General features: G+C 37.4%; 2 protein-coding genes across 2 annotated transcripts; both read right to left on the minus strand.

Moving 5' to 3' along the window:
* Positions 1-9174: 9174 nt before the first annotated feature.
* Positions 9175-13971, minus strand: LOC112430772 (phospholipase A2 inhibitor subunit B). Its single transcript, XM_024799245.2, has 5 exons — positions 13762-13971; positions 13502-13664; positions 12953-13066; positions 11249-11323; positions 9175-10987 (listed from the first exon to the last, which is right to left on the minus strand). The coding sequence occupies exons 2-5, from the start codon at positions 13647-13649 to the stop codon at positions 10605-10607; spliced, it is 720 nt and encodes a 239-aa protein (XP_024655013.2). The 5' UTR covers positions 13650-13664; positions 13762-13971; the 3' UTR covers positions 9175-10604.
* Positions 13972-16358: 2387 nt separating this feature from the next.
* LOC106676788 (mannose-binding protein C-like) lies at positions 16359-21897 on the minus strand. Its single transcript, XM_024799255.2, has 6 exons — positions 21566-21897; positions 21396-21437; positions 21058-21238; positions 19336-19440; positions 17852-17917; positions 16359-17025 (listed from the first exon to the last, which is right to left on the minus strand). Exons 3-6 carry the CDS (start codon positions 21221-21223, stop codon positions 16643-16645), a joined length of 720 nt encoding a protein of 239 aa, XP_024655023.2. The 5' UTR covers positions 21224-21238; positions 21396-21437; positions 21566-21897; the 3' UTR covers positions 16359-16642.
* Between the last annotated feature and the right edge of the window lie 281 nt (positions 21898-22178).

Below are 22178 nucleotides of genomic sequence, written 5' to 3' on the forward strand. Positions count from 1 at the left end.
GTCTGAGATCTCTAGATTATTGCAAAGTGCTTGTTCTACATCTAGCCAAGGTTCATCTAAGAGGGTATGTTTTAGCCATCCTGAGATAAACTGAAGCCTGTTGGCTAAGAAGTAGTGCTGAAAGTTAGGCAGTTCTAGTCCTCCTTTATCCTTGGTCTTTTGTAGTGTTTTTAAGCTTATACGTGGGGGTTTATTTTTCCAAAGGAATTTGGACATACATGAATCTAGAGATCTGAACCAATCTTGTGGCGGTTTAGTTGGGATCATTGAGAATAAATAATTTATTTTTGGTAAGACCATCATTTTTATAGCGGCAACCCTTCCCATGAGTGATATGGGTAGACATTTCCATCTAGCCAGATCATCTTCTACCTTCTTTAAAAGTGGGATATGGTTTAATTTAGTTAGATCTGCAAGCTTGGGAGAAACATTAATACCTAAATATTTTATATTTCCCGATTGCAGTGGTGTAGAAGAGGAATTATGGAAGGAGCAATTAATCGGTAGGACTGTAGATTTGGACCAGTTAATTGAGTAATCTGATAGTCTTGCAAAAGAGTCTATCAATTCAATCACCCCAGAGATATTGGTTTGTGAATTTTGGAGAAAGATTAACACATCATCCGCATAAAGGCTGATTTTATGTTCCACGTTCTTGCATTTTATGCCCTTAATTACTGAATTCTGTCTAATTGCTGCTGCTAGTGGTTCAATAAAAATTGCAAACAGCGAAGGGGAGAGTGGGCATCCCTGCCTGGTGCCCCTCAAGAGACAGAAGCTGGAGGATGTCTGGTCATTTGTTCTGACACAAGCTGTTGGGGAATTATATAATATTTTCATTACTTGCATTACTTGCAAATAGGCCCACCCATTTAACTATTGACAGCCTACTCTCGCTTTTTAACCCAACTTGTTTGGAAGTACTTGATTCTATTGCTCCTTTCACCACTAGGTATCTAAAACCCAAAACTCAACCATAGTTGAATAATGATACAAGAAAACATAGACAAGTCTGCAGGAAAACAGAACGAACGTGGAAAAAACACTGATTACAGGTATCATTTGAGACTCAGAGAATCCTTGTCAAATTACCAGAAAGCCGTTAAAGCAGCAAAAACAATGTATTTTTCTAAGATTGTGTCCAATAATTATCATCAACCTCATATTTTATTTGGCAGCGAAAATCTTCTGAAATTCTTCGTTAACAAAATTGTAGATATCAGGTCTCACATTATTCTTCCTACTTTTGACCCATATATTCACTCTCCAACTTTTGCCTCTTTTGATTATTTTCAGCCAGTGTCCTTTTCATTACTTAATGAAATAGTTAATAACTTGAAACCCTCAAAATGTTCCTTGGATATCATTCCACCTAGATTGCTAAAAGATGTGTTTGACACGGTTGGTATGCGTTTGCATTCCATTGTAAACAGCAGTCTTCAGTCTGGGTCTGTTCCCCCTGACTTTAAACATGCAGTGGTGGAACCTATCCTTAAAAAGCAGAACCTGGACCCAACTGTTCTATCAAATTATAGACCAATCTCCAAATTGCCTTTTCCGTCAAAAGTTCTGGAGAAAGTTGTCCTCCTCCAGCTCCAGACCTTTTTAGATTATCACGGCATTGGTGAAGTATTCCAGTCTGGTTTTAAAACGCATCATAGCACTGAAACTGCTCTTTTAAAAGTTTCTAATGACCTTTGAACTTTTACAGACTTGGGGGATTCTGCCATTTTAATATTACTAGATCTCAGTGCTGCTTTTGATACGGTGGATCATAGGATTCTTATCTCTCGACTGGAACAATATGCTGGTATTAAAGGGACTACATTGCAATGGTTTAAATCTTACCTATCTAATTGATCCTTCTCTGACACATTATCCCCAAGGACCTCGCACTTTTGTGGGGTCCCTCAGAGATCTATTCTTGGCCCGGTTCTCTTCTCAATTTGCATGCTTCCTTTGGACGCTATTTCTGAAAAATATGGTATCTCCTTTCACTGTTATGCAGATGATTTACAGATCTACCTCCCACTGAAACGCAAATCTGCTAACCCTCTGAAGACACTGATCGATTGTCTGGAAGACGTTAAGGCATGGATAGCTTTAAATTTTCTCAATCTAAATGAACAGAAAACTGAGATCATTGTCTTCAGCCCTAGTGACCATTACAACCTTCGCCCCTTAGAAAATTATAAAAAAAACTGTTTGCAAGAAATTTAGGTGTGATTTTTGATAGTAATTTGACATTCGATAAACAGATAAATAATGTGATCAAGACCAGCTTCTTTCACCTCCGCTTACTTGCAAAGGTGAAGCCTTCAGAGACTTTGAGAAAGCATGTCTTTATTTCATCTCGCCTCGACTTCTGCAACAGCCTCTACTCTGGTTTTACTTCGTCATCTATTGGCCAACTACAGCTGGTTCAAAATGCTGCGGCAAGGCTTCTGACTGGCAAGCGGAAGCGAGAGCACATATCCCCTATACTTGCCTCGCTACACTGGCTGCCAGTAAATTTTCGAATTGATTTTAAGATCTTGACACTTGTTTTTAAAACATTGCATGGACTAACTCCTATATATCTTTCTGATCTTTTAAATTGGTGTACTCCGGCGAGATCGTTGAGGTCTGCAGACCAAATGCTTTCAGTTGTCCCTAGGTCTAGATTAAAACACAGAGGAGATCGGGCTTTTGCTGTGACTGCTCTGAAACTGTGGAATAAACTGCCTTTACATATCAGGACCTCTCCAACACTGGATACTTTTAAAATTTGTTTAAAGACCCATTTTTACTCTTTGGCTTTTAATTCTGTATGAGTCTGTCATTATTTTATTCTTATTATTTTCTTATCTTTCATTTTACTTTCCTTTTAAATTGTATCTGATTATTTTATTGTAAAGTACTTTGGTCAACAGTTGTTGTTTTTAAAAGTGCTATATAAATAAAATCGATTGATTGATTGATCTGAGCATTCACATCCTTCATGCAATGGAGCCATTGCAGTGGGGTATGGTCTGAACAGAGGCCTGCATACTATGCCAGCTACTTGGTTGTGGCATTACCTGTATGCGTGGCCTGCTAGCATGTAATGGATTGTCTCAGGGGCATCGTTACACCGCCTACACCTGGGGTCTTGCCAGATGTGATAGACCCCAGCTTTTATTGATCTTGTGCTTAGAGCTTGTTCCTTTGCTGGCATGACTAGGTCCTCTGTGCTGTCTCGGTACATTTTATACATATCCCTGTACATTCTATATATATCTCAGTACATTTTTTATCTGTTCGAATTTCGGTTGCTTATGTATATGGGACTACTTTTGTTTAGATCTACCTTGCTATAAGAGCTGTGTAACACCCAAATTTCTAATCCGTGGAATAATGAAGGTTTTTTCTATTCTGTCTTTCAGTCCAGCTTTCTTCAACCATTGGTAGGATTGCTCGATATCAATCACTTCTTCTATCTCCTGGTGGGACACATCGTGCAGCATTCTGTCCTTCCATTGTAGTTTCTCTTCTTGCTCCTCTTCTTTCTTGGGTTTCTGCTGCCCGAGGTGCTCACTAAGCACATGATCATCTCTGGTTGCATTTGCAGCTTTCCTAATGGCTCTTCCATGGTTCCTGTTCGCCTGTGGGATTCCAAGGTACTCATAGCGATCCTCAGTGTCTAGTGTTGCTTTTGGGTACTGCAATCGTCTCATTTCTGACTCCCTTTCTTGTATTTGTTACCATTCAGCTATACTTTTCCAGTCTGAATGACATTCCGATGTCATTACTGTAGATCCTGGTGTTATGGATCAGTGATTATGTCATCCCTTTAAAGGAGGTGAATAATACTTGCTCCCTTCAGTCTTGTTAATGATCTGGCTGCAGGGTTCAGGCCTATGAAGAGCGGCAGTGAGGACAGAGCATCTCATTGGTAAATCCCACAGTTTATGGTGATTTGAGCAGCTGGCTTGACATTTGCCTCTAGTGTTGTTTTCACGTCCCCATTGAATTCGTTTTGGGTCATGTGGATCTTGTACAGTTCTAACCATTCCAGGATGCATGTATAAAGTACTGTGTCATAGACTTTCTTGTATTCGCTTTCATGTCATGCTGAGGCAGGTCATTTGTTGGTTGTTCCATGGGACTGGTCCTTTCTGGGGACATTTCGACTTTTGGTGAGCCATTCTGGATGCATCTCATCTATTAGCTAGTTCATTTGTGCTGTCATGTGCTGAGAAATCATTGTTGGGAAATCACGGACATCCTAAACACATCACTGAGCTCAGCTGTGGTACCTGCATGCCTCAAAACCACAAAAATCACAAGAAGTCCACTGTATCCTGCCTCAGTGACTACCGGCCGGTGGCACTTACGCCCATCATCACTAAGTGCTTTGAGAGGCAGGTATTGAGGCACATGAAAACTCAGCTTCCACTGAATCTGGACCCACTACAGTTTGCTTATCGCCAACATAACATACCATCATCCACAGATGATGCCATCTCATCTGCTCTTCACCTTTCTTTCTCCCATCTCGACAAAAAGTTGTTTATTATTAAGTTGTTTATTGACTTCAGCTCAGCATTCAACACAGGAGCTGGTAAAGAAGTTGGACTCACTAGGAATAAACACCTCCCTCTGCAATTGGATCTTGGACTTCCTAACTGACAGGCTCCAGTCTGTCTTCATAGGAAATAAAACCTCCAAAGTCATCAGACTGAGCACAGGATCGCCGCAGGGGTGTGTGCTTAGCCCACTTCTATTCACCCTGCTAACACATGACTGTACTGCACAGTACAGCTCAAACCACATCATCAAGTTTGCAGATGACACAACAGTGGTGGGTCTTAGCACCAACAACGATGAGTTTGAATACAGAGAGGAGGTACAACACCCGGTAGACTGGTGTCAGAATAACAACCTGTCTCTAAATGTTCAGAAGACTAAAGAGATGGTTGTTAACTTCAGGAAGAGCTCAATGACCCACACCCCACTGCACAACAACGGATCTGCTGTTGAGATGGTCAACAGTGTGAAGTTCCTGGGTGTGCACACATCAGATGATCTCTTCTGGAACCTTAACACCACCACCATCATGAAGAAAGCTCAACAACGTCTTCACTTTCTTAGGAAATTAAAGAAGGCCAGGCTCCCTTCTCCTACCCTCACATAATTTTACCGGGGAACCAATGAGACCGTCCTCTGCTGCTACATTGCTATCTGGTATGGGAACTGCACCCTCGCTGAAAAGAAGTCTCTGCAGTGGATAGTGAGGACAGCACAGACGATCATTGGAAGCCCTCTCACATCCATCTCCCAACTCTATGACAGACACATCATTCGACGTGCAAACAGCATAGTGAAGGACAATTTCGTCCCCTCACATGCACTGTTCTCCCTCCTTCCATCTGACAGACGGTTTCGCAGCATTAAAACCATAACAACCAGACACTGCAAGAGCTTCTTCCCCCAAGCAGTCAGAGCCCTCAACTCACTACCACAAAAAGGACTGATGTAAACATACACCTCTACAAACACCTTACAATAATCATCAAAAGACTCAAAAACAACAAAAACTACCACAAATCCACTACAAACTGGACCTGGGAACAATATGCTTATTTGTACACTCAGTCACATAGTTCTGAACACACACCTAAATTATATTGTATTTGCACATTTTGTATTTTGCACGTCTTTGTCATGTCTCGTCAATAATATCCTGACAATAACTTGAAACTGGTATTCAATACCTACTGCACATTCCACTTTGTATTGTCCCTGTCCTGTCTTTGTTTATCGTACAGTTAATATTGTATAGTTACCATTATAGTATTGTATAGAATTATATAGTTAGTAATTAGTAACTTTTCCCCCTTAATTTTTACTAAAACTTAGCGTGTTATTTATTTTTAATTAGTAGTTTTATATCTCTTGGAGATATATCCTTTATATATTTATAAATGCACCATGGGGGGCTTAGGGTGAAACAGCATGCACTGTATACTGTGTATACTACTGTATTGACAATAAAGCTCTTGAATCTTGATTCTTGAATCTTGAAAATTGTAGTTTAACTGAAAAACAGAAGCATAGAGAGAAGAAATCTGAACGAACTACTTTTATTTATTTTGTTAAAAACAGCAGTAAAAAAGGTTTTGTCTAGCTATCACACATGATGTATCCTTTCATTTTACTTTATTGTTCAAATTACAATGTTAAATAAATGTCTGAAAAATAATTTACATTTAAAAACCAAACAAGCCAGAGTTGGAACATGTTTCAAAACAGATAAAAATGTTCCCCCTACTGTAAAATTCATGTCTAGTTGCTCTTGATGACAGTTAGTCAGCTCTATCTTAGATATGCTTTCTTTTAAGGATGTAATGGTTTGATGGTCCTGGTCCATGGAACCAATGAGATCTGGATCAAACAGATAGATAGAGAGATACACACACACTTATTAACACATGAGCTCGTGGCATAGACCTGACATGCATAAGGTTTTGCAGTTTTAGGAAGGTCACCTAACAATCCTTTTTGAGGTTGTTGTTGTTGTTTTGGATTTTTTAGTTTTTTGCTTAGCATATACAAAATCAACCATTAATTTAATTAATACAAAATGATTTAATTGTGTAAAAATAAAAAATGCAACTTAAAAACTAATGAATCTGATAAAAACTGATTACCACCTGCTCAGCAGTCTGCACGTTTTCCAGATGGTCCAGTCATTCCATGTGGTCCAATTATTCCAGCTAAACCAGGTGGTTCATCAAGTCCAGTATCTCCTTTAAAGCATGTATAGAAGTATCAGCTGTGATCGTATATGTTCAAATATTCACTTGCAGTCTGAAGAGTAAAATTCTCTCACCACATTAGGAAACTGGTTATATGGAGCTCAAAATCACTCAAACTGGAATTTTAGCCTTATGTCAGCACCACAAAAAGACCACAATAATTACATTTAACCATATATCTAAAAGTAATTTGTATAAATATAATGAACCTATAAATGCAGAGCTTAAAGATAAACAAGAAGGTGTTAAAGGTATTCAAAGTTAGAAAGTCAGTCAAAGTCAGAGATGTTAATTTGTTAAATGGTATTAACACTGCCCTGCGACAGACTGGCGAGCTGTCCAGGGTGTACCCTGCCTCTCGCCCTATGACAGCTGGGATAGGCTCCAGCGCCCCCGCGACCCTGAAAAGGATAAGCGGAAGCGAATGGATGGATCAATGGATGGTATTAACACTAAAATATAATAGAAACTCACCAATATACAAGCAATTATCCACTAGGCTGCTTCATGCGCTGCTTTCAAACAAATACAGCTCAAAGTACTCAAAGTAAAAAAATATATATAGCACATATTAAAAACAACGAAGTTGACCAAAGTGCTTCACAGTCAGACAGAGTAAAAGCATGAGACAATTAAAACAAAACAATTAAGACAAAACAGGGCAAGAAACAATAGGTGACAACACAACAAGCCAGATAACAGCCAACTAGTTTGAATTAAAAGCCAAAGTAAAAAAATAAGTTTTAGGGCACAATTTAAAAGACGACACAGAGGTACGAATATAAACAGGGTGGTTATTCCAGAGTCTAGGTGCTACGGTTGCAAAGGCCCGGTCACCTCTGGATTTCAGTCGAGACCTAGGTTGTGTTAGGAGCATCTGATTGGAAGATCTTACTGCTCTATTGGGATTGTAAAAATGGAGGAGTTTGGATAGATAGCTGGACGCTAAATTGTTTAGAATTTTAAAAGTAAACAAAATAATTTTAAAATCTATATGATATTTAACAGGGAGTCAATATAAGTTGGCTAAAATTGGAGTGATGTGATGATAGATTCTAGTACCTGTTAAGAGATGCACAGCTGCATTTTTAACTAACTGAAGCCGGTAAAGAGAAGAGTGTTGGAGGCCCAAGTAGAGGGAGTTACAGTAGTCCAGTCTGGACGTGATAAATGCGTGGATAAGCTTTTCAAGGTCCTTTAGAGGAAGGAACAGCTTTGCTTTAGATATCTGGCACAGCTGGTAAAAACTGTTTTTACCACAATGGAGACCTGTTTCTCTAGTTTAAAAGAGCTTTCCAGTAATACTCCGAGGTTTCTTACAGTGAGCGAGAGATGGCTTGCGAGAAGACATGCGAGGGCATCAGCTAACTGGTCTGGCGGAGCGTGACTATCAAAAACTATGACTTCGGTCTTATTCTCGTTCAGTGTAAGAAAATTATGTGATAACCAAATTTTAACCTTGTGCTATGTTCATTAGTTGAATTTTCCAAGGAGCATTTTACAATGTCCAACACCTGTGCTGAACTGGTCATTGATATGGGTGTGATATGGGGTGATTATTGAGCAAGGTTTAACTTAAAGTGCATATATATTTATATTTACAAATTTAACTTACAATGAGTATTGCAGGAGCAAGTAAATGCCCTATTTTAAAATCCACACTATGATCAGTGTGGATTTCATTTTTGTTACATGGTCAAGATGCTGAATTACTTACACCAGACGCCATGAAAAGGTCCTCTTCTCTCTCCCAGGTTCAGTCGATGGGTACTTCTCTCCATACTTTGATTGCATGTCCTATTTAAGAAAACATAGATAAAGTATCGAAATGAGTATAAACTATATGGGTGACTGCCAACAAAGTGCATGCTGAAGCCAAAGGTCTAAATAATCATCATACCTCAAGAAGCATGTCACTGATGAGCCTGATTCTCACTCCTTTAGCTCCTCCCCTTAATGAAACTACATCCATCAGTTTTGGAGTCCAATGGCCACGTTTAGCCAGATTCAACGCTTACAGTGGTTATTCTCTTGAATTATTTTTTAATCTGTAGATTACACATACAGAAAAAATGCTATAAAAAGCTTTGACCATTATTACAAACAAATGTCAGGCTTTACAAATGTTTTCTTCAAAAGGAACCTGTTATTTTAAAAGTATTCAATTTAAATTTACTTAAAACTGATAGTGCAGACAGATGATCCACCAAAATCACAATTTAATATATTTTTAAAATATTAAATGATTTTTATCTATGCACAAATTACTTATATAAAAACTTAAAGACAAGAAGATTCACATAGTCTATGCCTGGATGTTACTACCAAAATAGGAACATTTCTTACATGTGGTAGTACAAAATATTTGCTCAACTGTATGAGAATAACATCAGACACAAATCCACTATTGGTCATAACAAAATTGATTAGCACAAAGGCATTGCTTTAGTAGAAGTGTTTGTTACATTCTGGCAGAGGCAGACTGTATGTATTATGAAAAGGACCCAAAATGCAGACACCATGAAACAAAACTTAAATGTTAACAGAAAGCGAGCCGTTTATTAAGGCTGGTGAAAACATTACAAAACAAAAGGCAGAGGAGAAGCTAAACAATAACCTAAACTGGGAGAGCTAAGATAACACAGAAACCCAAAACATGAACCCTAACATGGACACAAAAATACCTAGAGCACAGAACCTGGAAACATGACACAAAGGACAACAGACAACCTGACAATGACACACTGAAAACAGAGGACTTAAATACACAGGAGGTGATTAGGGGAAGTGGGAAAACATGGAGGAACAGCTGACTGACATGAGCCTAATGATAGTACAAGGGAAGTGAAACTAAATACAATGAACAAAGAACACACGACTCCTTCAAAATAAAACAGGAAACATGAGACAGACATGATAATACAAACTTGATAACATAAGACACGCAGCGTGAAACACAAAGGGTGAGGGAAACTTAAATACAGGGGAAGAAAACACAAGGAGTCTAATAACCAAATGAACTTCGCTAATCTAATGAACTTAAACATAAACAACATCCAAATAAACTAAAACTTAAAACGCTGGGTCAACAGACCCAAGAACATGACAGAGTTATTTGAAAAAAAAATGTTACTTACCTTAAAATTTCTTTAACATCTGCCTGCAAATCCACCATCCACATTTAAACATTTTACATGTCTGAGTATTTCTCTCATGATAAAACTGTGGTTATAAAGCATTTATCTAGTGAAACATATATGTATGATTTTAATCTTAGAAAGTGCAATGTACAAATTGATACAATCATGCTCAGGTAATGAAGGTGAAATGATTTAATCAAAATGATAATGTACTGCTGCTACATTCCAGGTTACAAGCTGCTTATTCATTTGGAAGCTGAAAAAATCAATACATTTAAATCTGGAAACAAGCCACAGACTAGCCTCAGACTTTGAGCTGCTAATTCTCATTCCAGCCATGTCACACTCACTAACAAGTTTGTTGTTTGATCAAGTCATGCAAATAAACCAGAGATGAGATGCTGGGGCCACCAAACCAGAACACCCTCCATGACTTCTCACTTTGCTGGATGAATATAAATATGGCTACTGTATGGTGAATGGTTACTAAATACTGCAGGTCTCGAAAGAATTTTTCATTTTACCTAAAAATGTAATAAAAGATTTGAAAGAATGATTTGACCTGTTTTATAGGAATAGGAAAATTGCGCCAGATAGATGTGTGATTACATATTTGTACTCCATTTGATTTCCCCACACCAGAACCCAAAGAGTTACACTTTACTTCATGTCATCAAAGGCATTTCTATAACTGACAAACAATGTAAGCATTCATAGAGCATTCACTTGTCACTCTCCAAACACCGTCTTCTGACAGCGTGGTGCAGCTTGGATCCTGGATGGATTTGTCTGGCTGCCCTTCTGCCCAGCTGGTAAAGGTCAGAGGTCGGTTTATCATATCAGCTCCAAAGTTTCCCTCTGCTCTTCTATTGCTGGCATTAATCCAGACTGTTTTAGGACTGTTTTCAAACACTTCAGTGAGTAAGCTATTCTCTTTATCACTCTGGGGCAAAGCCAGCTCTAATCCTCGCTGGGAGCAGAACTCAACAGCTTGGAGGAAAGAGCCTCTTTCCTTGTTGGACACAAAATATTTTCCATCAACTCTTCGGGCAAAATCGTAGTTTATAACTGAAAAAGAAAGCAGCATAGAAAGAGAAATTGGAATGAACTACTTTTATTTTAAAGAAACCAGCAGAAAAAAGGCTTCGTCTAGTCATTACACACCATGTATCCTTCCATTTAGCTTTATTGCTCAAAGTTCAAATTATTATGTTAAATAATAATCTGAAAGATAATTGAAATTTTAAAAGCAAACAAGGAAACCCCCCAGAGTTATTAATGATGGAGTTACTGTAAAACCTATGTCCTGTTGCTGCTGATGACACTTACCCAGCTCTAACTTGGTTATTGTTTCCTTTAGGGCTCTAATGGTTTGAAGGTCCTGGTCTATGTAACCAAAGAGCTCTAGATCAAACAGATAAAATTATCAGTGTTGTAGTCATTTGGGACCAACATTTCTTTGTGTATGTTTAAAATTGCAAACTGTTATTAAATAAAAGCTAGTTTTTCTCTTTTGAGCGTCAAATCTCTAATCATGCACGGCGTCAACACGTTAGCACGGTTAGCTCATTAGCGCGGTTAGCTCGTTAACGCGTTAGCGCCATCAGTCTGCGCTAACTCACTAACGGAGATTTGCCAAGTTAATGCGGTTATGGCGTGAACTCCATTTTAACGAGATTAACGCTGACAGCACTAGTAATTACGGAGCCCTGCAGGGGACATGGGAGAAAAAAAAATTAAGACGGACTTTTGCGAGATCTCGCAAAACAAACTCGGGATCTCGCAAAAGTTGAATTCCAACAATGGCGGCAGCTACTTAGTTGTAATATTACTCTTTCTGGGTCACAAAATACACTTTTAAGATATTTTGAGGCGTGAATGTAGTTGTGTAAACGTCAGATACCTGCTCGGTTTACAAGACATCACATATTTGCAAAAGTGCTCCGACGTTTTTGGAGATGTGACACCCACTAGCTCGAAGCTAACGGGAGGTCGAGACCTACTACAGCCGGGAGGAACACCGCTTTCCCGGCACATCGTGCCTTGACCTCCCGGTCGGCTTCGAGCTGGCGGCCTCCGGAGAATGCGGCTGAAACTTTTGCGAGATCTCGCAATACTTTTGCAAGATCCCGAGTTTGTTTTGCGAGATCTTGCAAAAGTCCGTCTTAATTTTTTTTTCTCCCGTGTCCCCTGCGGGGCTCCGTAAGTAATCAATTAAAATTATAGCTAAGATGCATTTTTTCAAATACCACATTTCTGTGTCTTTCACATTCCAAAACACATTACACTAAATATCGTTCTAAACCAAGGATCAGGTACCCCAGCATAAACAGAGTAATATAGTGTATGCAGTGAAGTGCCAAGAGGACTGCTGTGAGTAGTGACACTATATAAAACAACAATTTGATATTAATAAACCCTACTGATTAAAATGGTAAAAGTAATTTGTATAAATTACATTTAAAATTCTGCATCAAATTTAACAGAGGTTGTTTTTACTTTTGCTCCTGTCAGTCCATTCAATCGTCAGAGTCAGCTCCTATCACTGCCATTGATATGCCTAGTACAAGTCCTACTACACTCATGCTTGCCTCAATAGATTTTTATTTGGCATAGTCCTTGATTTTAGTACTTGTGTTGGTTTCACCTCAAGTCCAACACCCAGAGACTCTATACTCAAGCGGAAGCAAGGAAATCAAGGACTAGTGAGAACCACTGTCCAGGAGAAGACAACAAAGATCCATGAGTACATCAAAAACATGGCCACAACCAATTATGTGCTTAGTGAATATCTCAGGCAGAAGAGCAGCAAGAAGAGGAAAAATAATGGGAGTACAGCCCCCTGTACGGCATTTACGACAGATAGATACAACGAGTGGTTGGACTGAAAGAAAGAAAGTTACAATGGTTAAGGACACTGAATGCATCTATGGGAATGTTTCATAGCAAAGAAAGTAGTTGGTGCTGCCCTTGTGTGCAAAAATGAAAAATAAAACTTAGTAACTAATGAAACTAATAAAAATTGATCTTCACCTGTTCTGCAGTCAGAATCTTTTCCAGATTGTCCAGGAAGTCCAGGTCTTCCAACAGATCCACGGTTTCCAGGTAGTCCAGGAGGTCCAACTGGTCCATTAACTCCAGTATCTCCTTTAAAGCAGGTATGGAAGTATCATACCATATGTTCAGATATTCACTCACAGCCCAAAGAGGAAAAATTCTCTCACAACGTTAGGAAACTGGTTATACAGAGCTAAAAAGCAGTTAAATACCTTATTATTAATTAATCACTACTCAAATGGGAATTTTAGCTTCACGTCAGCACCAAAAAAAGACCATATTTAATGCACTTAACCATATATCTAAGTATAAAGTGTATATAGAAGTATAAATATATTGAGCCTCCACTATCTGATGTCATAAAATGCTCATTCAGTGTCACTGCCATTCATACTTTGTAGCATAAGCCTCTGTTGATACATCATGAAAACTTATTTGGCTATACAAAAGAATTGTAACAAGCTTTAGATAAACTATAAATAGTATCTGGTCAGTAGTCTTGTGGTTTGTAGGATTATTGCTCACCTTTTTGACCTACTGGTCCTGGTACTCCAGGTGGACCAGCTGGTCCAGGAAGTCCACTGTCTCCTTTGGGACCACGAGGACCTGGATTCTGACTGTACCCAATTGGAGCCACCAGGAAAAGGATACAAAATTGGAGCCATGCCATCATTGTTTAAATGCAGAGCTTAAAGATAAACAAGAAGGTGTTAAAGGTTTTCAAAGTTATTCAGAGATGTTAATTTGTTAAATGGTATTAACATTAAAATATAATAAAAACTCACCAGTATACAAGCAGTTATCCACTGGGCTGCTTTGTGTGCTGCTTTCAAACAAATACAGCTCAGAACTCAAAGTCAAAAATATATGAGCCACTCGTTGAAGAGGAAATAAAAACCAGGTGAGTATTTGATTGGAAACAAGGCAGAAAAGAGACAAAAAAACTATGAGGCCCAAAGCCTTCCTCTTTGTAACAAAAAGGGTCTGAGAAAGACTAAAGTGTGTATAGACAAACGTCCATTCAAGCAACATCATTTGATAACACTTTATAATAATTACACACTATAAAGGATTAACTAGGTGTTAGTAAGTGCTTTATTTATCACTTATAAAGTATTGCTCCTCCTTATTATGTAATTTATAAAGTTATATTCAGCTCCAAAGTGTCTTGTAATTTGTTTATTTAAGCTGACTTTACATGTGTGAAAGAACAACATCACTCTTACTATTTTGACTAATTCAGGAGCATTTTGGACCTGAACCTGAGTGGGTGCTGAGTTATCTTACTAAAGCTCGGTAACAGACTACAGACTACAGACCTGAGGAAAGTTGAACTTTAGGAATCAACTAAAGTAATTAAAAACATCCCAGAGACATTTTCCTGCTTATTGGCTTAATATAATGGGCATTTTGTTTATAGTGTTTACAACTGTTCGTGAGGCTCTGTGAAACAGTTACTTTTGTGATAATCTCATTCATATTTTATTTTAAATGAAGAAGCTTCAGTATTTTAAAGGTAAGATATCCTGTAGCTCCAACTTCTCTTTCTGTCTTAAACCCCTCTTACCATCTTAGACGCTGTTCCAACTTACGTTGCAATCTTCTGCAAATCTCTGGGGGTTGACATTTACACCTGGCAATAAATATTGGTATGTTTTGTATCTCTTTTTGATTTGTCTGTCATTTTTCTGTTGTCAAGATAACCAAGACTTTGTGAGCTACTTGATTTTCATTAATAAATGCTTTATAAGGTAAACATAATAATCAATTTAGATGAAGTCACACAAAATGGTTAAATGACTACCAGTAATTGCCTGAATTAACTATGAATTAAAAAAAAATAAGTACATAAAATAATAATCAAATAAGTTTTTATAAAATTCTCTATTAATAAATTCACAAAAAATGAGCTCATACCTTAATCTTAATAGTGCATGTGAACTTAATAGTATACATGTAAATACTTTGATCACAGTTATATATTATATATGCATGATACATGAACCTATTAATCAAGAATAAACATTTATATCAGTTTTTTAGAAAGGAGGAGTAATGCTTTATAATGTTTTATGAATGATGACTGAAACACTTACTAATACCTTACTAATGCTTAATAGTGTGTCTTTATTATAAATTATATATTTTAATAATGTATATACTCTTATGGTTTTCTGCACTGATGGCTTTGATAGGATTGAATCACTAAGATTCATACCTCTCCGACCTTTTACATCTTTACGTTCCATCCCGTGCTCTCCGATCTCAGGACTCTGGCCTTCTAAAGGTTCCTAGAGCCAGAAAAATCCCTCCTCCACCAAATTTACACTTTGCACAATGCAGTCAGACAAATGCCATTGTCTTGGCATCTGCCAAACCCAGACTCTCCCACCCATCAGATGGAGAAGCATGATTTGTCACTCTAGAGAAAATGTCTCCACTGGTCTACAGTCCAGTAGCAGCAGGCTTTACACAACAGCATCCGACGCATCCGACACTTTGCATTGTGCTTGGTGATGTAAGGATGCACTGCTCAGCCATGGAAACCCATTCCATGAAGCTCTCTACATACTGATCTTGAGCTAATCTGAAGGCCACATGAAGTTTGGAGGTCTGTAGCAATTGACTCTGAGTTGCTGTCATTGCAAATACTTCTTCATTGTTACAATAACATTAACAGTTGACTGTGGAATATTTAGTTAGGTAATATTCTATCATGATACCTCACCGGAAGTCACTGAGCTCCTGAGAGCAACCCATTCTTTCATAATTGTTTGTATAAGCAGTCTACAGCCTAGCTGTCTGACTTTATACACTTGTTGCCATGGAAGTGATTGATCCAGTGATTTGGATGGGTGAGGGAATACTTTTAGCAATGTAGTGCATTTATGAATATGCTTAGGCAAAAGGAAATATTTTGTAAAACAAAAGCTGAAAAATTTAGCCCATGAAGTAGTTTTTCTAATGTAAAGACACCCTGCATTAACTACGGAAGAAGATTAGGGCCACTGGAAAAAAAAAGAGGAAAGAATTCTGACTTTAACCTCAGAATTCTGAGATTAAAGTCAGAATTCTGAGAAAAAAGTCAGAATTCTGACTTTTTTCAGAATTCTGAGAAAAAAGTCAGAATTCTGAGATCAAAGTCAGAATTCTGAGAAAAAAGTCAGAATTCTGAGATTAAAGTCAGAATTCTGAGATTAAAGTCAGAATTCTGACTTTAATCTCAGAAAAAAAAAAGTCAGAATTCTGAGATTAAAGTCAGAATTCTGAGAAAAAAGTCAGAATTCTGACTTTAATCTCAGAATTCTGACTTTTTTCTCAGAATTCTGACTTTAATCTCAGAATTCTGAGATTAAAGTCAGAATTGTTTTTTTTTTTCCAGTGGCCCTAATCCTCTTCCGTAATTAACAGATGATTTAGATGAACTGATGTAAATTAAACATAAAAGGTATCATGTCTGAATAAGGAACATAAGGATCATTTTGATCTTTTTTCATTGCTTTCTCACTTTTGGCATTACATAATCTTTAGTTGCCATCACACACAAGAAGGCTGAAACAGAGTTAGATTAAGCATGCAAAGCTGAAAATACACATATACACATAAATGTGGGATTTGTGTTTGTTTGTTTTGGGAGTTTTTTGCAGTTCTTCTCATGAGACATTTCTATAACTGACAAATGATGTGGACATTGAGAGAACATTCATGTGTCACTTGCCAGGAACCGTTTTCTGACAGCATTGTGCAGCCTGTATCCTCAATGGATTTGTCTGGCTGCCCTTCTCCCCAATTTTTAAAGGTCAAAGGTTGATTTTTCATGTCAGTTTTAAACTCCCCCTCAGCTTTTTTATTGTTCACATTGATCCAGGCTTTGGCTCTGAATTTGCCATGAACTTGAGTCAGTGCGTTGTTCTCCTCTGCGTTCTGTGGCAACGCCAGCTCTAAACCACGTTGGCTGCAAAACACTACAGCCTCTGAGAAACTGCCTCTGTGCTTGTTGGAGACAAAGTATTTTTGATCAACTATTTGGACAAAATCATAGTTTACAGCTGAAAAAAAGCACAGAAAAGTAAAATTAGAAAAAAGACATTTACTTGTAGGCAATCTTAAGGATATGTTTTCTGGCAAAATAATTGTTGCCTTTTCTAAAGCTTATCTAAAGATTCTTATTCAGTTAAATTTTATTTTACTAATATACCATGAATTGTCTCAAAAAAGAAACTTGGATTTTGAAGTAAAACCTCTAAATATGAGAATTTTATTAATGTTAATCAATAATATGTTCTTTACAGCTACTGCATTGGCATTGGAAAATTATTTTGTTACTGTTTATCAATATAGTTTTTACAGTGTTGACTTCAGGTTATTATTGTTGCAAACTGGTGGTATTTTAATAAAATAAAATTAAAAACTGACTATGTAGTCTTTTCTTTATCAATTTAAAGAATGCTGTTTATTATACTATTATTGATTACAATAGTGATGTGACCTCTTAGCTTCATTCAGTGACAGCAAATCTTTGCGTTAATCTGAACAAAATAATACAAATAGGCATCAATTTGAGTCCTGACTACAGCTGCTGGTCATCTGCAAGCTACTTTGCAACCCACTACCACACCAGTCCCTTCTGTGGCTGACAACAACATCTTGACTATTGTTACTTATGTCTGGTTTGCTTTAAATTGTAGGTGGGGGTGGTCTTAATACAGTTTTCTCCATTGAAGAGTCCTGTGTATGTAATAGTGATGCCAAACTCCCCAGAACAGAGATATACCATCAAATTTAAAATACAGCAGAAAGAAATAACAGCTGTCTGTTATGCTATAAAATAGCAGTTATGTATTTGAAACAAATGAATATGGATAAGATACTTACCAAGTTTAAACTTGGCAATTCTCTTCATTAGCTTTTCAGTGTCGCTTTGAAAAGAGCCAATAGGATCTGGACAAAACACATTAGAGTTAACAAAGTGTGTATTTATTCATTTGCATATTTAGTTATCTGTCTTTTTCCACGTCTCTCAAAACTGTAAAATAATTATGAAAACATAAGGGACATCTCACAATACAATGCATCTGGTGCTAAACCTGGTTCAGTATATACTAAAAGTTTTGTCTGCATAAAGGTTTTGTCATGGAGTCCCGGGACTCAGTGATTTTGGGTTTGGTGTATTATTATTATTATTATTATTATTATTATTATTATTATTATTATTATTATTATTATCATTTGTGATCTTCTAGCTTTGGGATTATTTGTGTTCTGGTGCTGGGATTCTGGGTTGGTGCTCCCTCTGTTGGTCCCTGGTGTTAGTCTTTCCTCTGTCTCGTCAGGTTAATCAGGTCCAGCTGTGTCTCCCACCTGTGTATGTGTGATTTCCCAGTGTCCCTCTGTGTGTTTTTATGTTGTGTAAACTCATGTACTCATGACTGGTCCGTCTGTGTTCGTCTCCTGGAAAACTGTCTGTGAATCCACTGTGTCCTCTCCCTGCTGTCCCCCTTCGTGTTCAGGATTGCTGTTAAATTACGTTTCTCCCAGTTTATGGTAAATGGCCTGCATTTGTATAGCGCTTTTCTAGTCCCTAAGGACCCCAAAGCGCTTCACACTACATTCAGTCATTCATCCATTCACACACACATTCACACACTGGCACTTCACACTTAGATTACCCTTAGTTCTGTTTTTGTAATGCCGTCTTTGTGTTTGCCTTTTGCAATAAACCTCCCTCACAACTCAGTAAGTGCCTGCATTTTGAGTCCTCTTTGTGGGATGTGTGGGAGCTGCAGCCCTGACAGGTTTACCAGACATACTTTGTATTAGATGGGACCTTGACTTCCCTAATAAGCTAAACCATAGTGAATTGTGATTCAACTCCCAAAACCATTATCCTTTCAGAAACCTAACCAATTAAGTTTAGAGACCAAACCTAGAGAAAAACTGAGAAAGTAAAATTAAAACTAAAACAAAAGAAAGATCAAATATAAGGAGAAAAAATGGTCTCAAAATGGAGTCAAGACAAACACCACCAACCTTCTTTGTTTTTAAGATTTTTGGTTTTCACTAGAAACTTAAAAGAGCATATTTTATGGGAATGTAGTTTTCGTGTGTTGTATATTTATGGTTAAACTGCTATTAGTTGTTCCCTTATTCACAAGTTGTCAACACAGTAGGTAGCCCTGCATGTTTTTGCCTTAGATGCCCTCCCTGACACAACCCCAAAGGGTTTTAAGTTTCACAGGATTGAATTCAGATATGACTTGTTAGGTAAATGTATAAACCACAACACCATAGAGCCACTATTAAAGTGTGTGTCTGTGAAGTTCCCTCTGGGATCAATAAAGTTATTCTTATGTTCTAACCTCGTCCACACATTATAATAGTTCCAGGTAGGCCAGGCAGTCCAGGTTTTCCCCTTGCTCCATTAGGTCCTGGAAATCCACGTGGTCCTAGAGGCCCTCTAGCCCCTAAAGTGAAGATATAAACACATCAAATAAGATGTGAAGTTCATACCAATGTTTCCAGTTTCTGGTTTTCCAGAGAAAAAAACTTTACCCTGTTGTTGTTTATAAATGTCGTCCATATAAGGTGGGGAAAATGATCATGTACACAACACAACAATGTGAAAAAATCCATGTTGGAGTCAAATTGTTAAATGTTGCCAATATTGTACTTAAATTTGTAAGTCTTGATTCAAACTATGTGATCAAACGTTACAAGGATTTTTTCCCCCTTAATAATAAACCCCTTTATTAAGAAACTGCATTTTGTATTTACTTGTTTTATCTTTGTCTAATATTCAAATTTGTTTGATGATCAGGAACATTTAAGTGTGACAAACATACAAAAAAAATATGAAATCAGGAACGCGGCAAACACTTTTTCAAACCAGTGTAGCTCTTACGCTAAGGAAGTTATGAGGGCTTACTTTTTCCCAAATATATTGTAGATATATTGATCCAGAACGTGGGCCAAATTCAAATCCGAACACATCACCACTTACTGTCACGGTCCTGGCTCGGTGACCCAGTGTTTTGTGTTGTTTATTATTAGAAGTCTGTTTTTTGTAATGTTTTTGAGGCTTCCCATGTTATTATATTTAGCTTCACCCAGTTTAGGTTTTTATAGCATTTTTAGTTCTTCCCTTCATTAGTTGTTTTGCAGTCTTTTGTAGAGCCTCTAATAAAGGCTGGCTTTCAGTTTAAAAGTTCTCTTGCATCTGTGTCTGCGTTTGAGTCCACATTATCTTATCTCCAGTTCGAACACACCTGGGGCACACATGACAACAGAATCTAACTGAAAGAAACCTACATACATAACATACACAACACAAGTGACTATAGCAATAAACTAGGAAACTAACACTGACATGGAGACTGAGACACACAAACTTGACGTAGACAAGGGAAAATTACATGGAGACATGACTGACAGGGTAAACAAGGCAAACTACAGAGACAGGGCACAGAGGGACCAAAGAGACACGGGCACTCAACTGTGGAGAAAGAAGGTGAATAAACATGGAAGCAAGACCGACAACATACACGGGACACTAGGGAAGACACACAGATGCTAGACTAAGAAAACCTGGGCTCAAAAGCGAACAAAGAACTAAGAACTAAACGCATAAATAATTAAAATAGGAAGCACTGGGAAATACTAGACACAAAAGACTAAACAATGTAGAACTATAAAGAAATCACATAAACCTCAAAACAACATTCAACAGTCCAAAATCAAAAAAGCACTGGGTCAAATACCCAGAACCATGTGAGGCACAAATATGTTAGACCATGAAGTAATTTCCAGGAAAATCTGTTTGTTTTTTAATTGAAGTATTTGTTGAACTACTGCTTACCGCAACTTACTGCATTTGGAATTTAAAAAAAAAACAAAAAAAAAACCAGATCATTGCTTGAAAATGTATTGTGCAGTTTATTTAGGTTTTTTGGTGGAAAAGAATCATACTGATAATGTAAAATTTTTAAAAACCTATAAAAAGTCCTGTACAATACACTTGGCATTATGGGGTTAAAAATAACCCTCCCTGAGAGTGTATTTGGGGGGATGTTTATCACACTCACCAGGTTCTCCTTTCAAGCCTTTCTGTCCTTGTTTTCCAGGTTCTCCATATGCCCCGGGTTCTCCAGGTGACCCAGGTGGGCCTTTAGGACCAGGAGGACCAAAAAGCTGACTGTAGCCCACAGGAACCATGAGGCAGAAGGTTATGACAAAAACAAATGGCTTCATCTTCTTTATGCAACTCTGAAATGTGACATATTGGAAATTATTTTCTAATGAAAATCTTCTTCAATTTTTATGATAATTTAAATAAATGAAATCAAAGAAAAATAACAGTTTGTTTGGTTGCAGGTTGTCAGCTGAATAGAAAAAACTGTACTTTTTAGAGACAAATACTCACAGTTTAAATGACGAATGATATGGATGTGATCCTTCTTTGCAGCTTCCAAACAGAAGTGGCAAAGAAAAAAGTCAAAGTCAGATATATAAGACATCCAGCCCAGCTATAATGAGAGACAGGTGAAAAAAAACAGAGTCTGCCTCTGGTGTCATAATCGAGAGTTCACTTACAACCGATGCCTTTTAAAAGCTTTTCCTTCCACTCACAAAAGGCAAACCACTGTGATCAGTCAAACATGAATAATCAAAAGGCCTGCATTCCTAGATCTGAAATATAGCAGGGTTTAGATTAAAGATAAATAGAATCTGATCAGTAATGTTGGTTCGGTATTGGTGAAAGATTTTCTTATTTACAGTTTATGTTAGTGTTCTGATCATAATTCCAATTGACATTTAGTAAATATGATCAAGCAGTAATTTCACAGTTATTAGAAAGGATAGCCAGATGCAGATGATGTAATTTTTTTAAACTGAATTTTTATAAATGTAAATTGCAAAGTTATTCAGTTATGTTAGTGTCAAATTGTATTAAAATGAAAATAAAATATTTGGCCTGCATACTCTCGAAAATTCCAAAGTGGACAATGGGATAGCACATTTTTAAGATGGGTCAATAAAGGAATTACAGCAATGTGTACATTAATAGATGGGACAACATTTAAATCTTTTGAGAATCTACAGAAACAATTCGGATTGGATAAATCAGATTTATTTAGGTACTTTCAATTAAGACACTTTTACAATACAGAAATTAGAAAGAAGCTCTCGAGAGAAAGAAATCGTA

The sequence above is a fragment of the Maylandia zebra genome, linkage group LG7, assembly GCF_041146795.1.
Source record: "Maylandia zebra isolate NMK-2024a linkage group LG7, Mzebra_GT3a, whole genome shotgun sequence".
NCBI lineage: Eukaryota > Metazoa > Chordata > Actinopteri > Cichliformes > Cichlidae > Maylandia > Maylandia zebra.

What these genes read in the sequence shown, in the direction of transcription:
- LOC112430772 (XM_024799245.2), bottom strand. Translation starts at nt 13,649, where the DNA reads ATGATGGCATGGCTCCAATTTTGTATCCTTTTCCTGGTGGCTCCAATT. An exon ending in AGGACCAGTAGGTCAAAAAG is followed by an intron (nt 13,067 to 13,501) that starts GTGAGCAATAAT and finishes CCTGCTTTAAAG; the next exon opens with GAGATACTGGAGTTAATGGA. An exon ending in AATAACCAAGTTAGAGCTGG is followed by an intron (nt 10,988 to 11,248) that starts GTAAGTGTCATC and finishes TTTCTTTTTCAG; the next exon opens with TTATAAACTACGATTTTGCC.
- LOC106676788 (XM_024799255.2), bottom strand. Translation starts at nt 21,223, where the DNA reads ATGAAGCCATTTGTTTTTGTCATAACCTTCTGCCTCATGGTTCCTGTG. An exon ending in AGGCTTGAAAGGAGAACCTG is followed by an intron (nt 19,441 to 21,057) that starts GTGAGTGTGATA and finishes TCTTCACTTTAG; the next exon opens with GGGCTAGAGGGCCTCTAGGA. An exon ending in AATTGCCAAGTTTAAACTTG is followed by an intron (nt 17,026 to 17,851) that starts GTAAGTATCTTA and finishes GCTTTTTTTCAG; the next exon opens with CTGTAAACTATGATTTTGTC.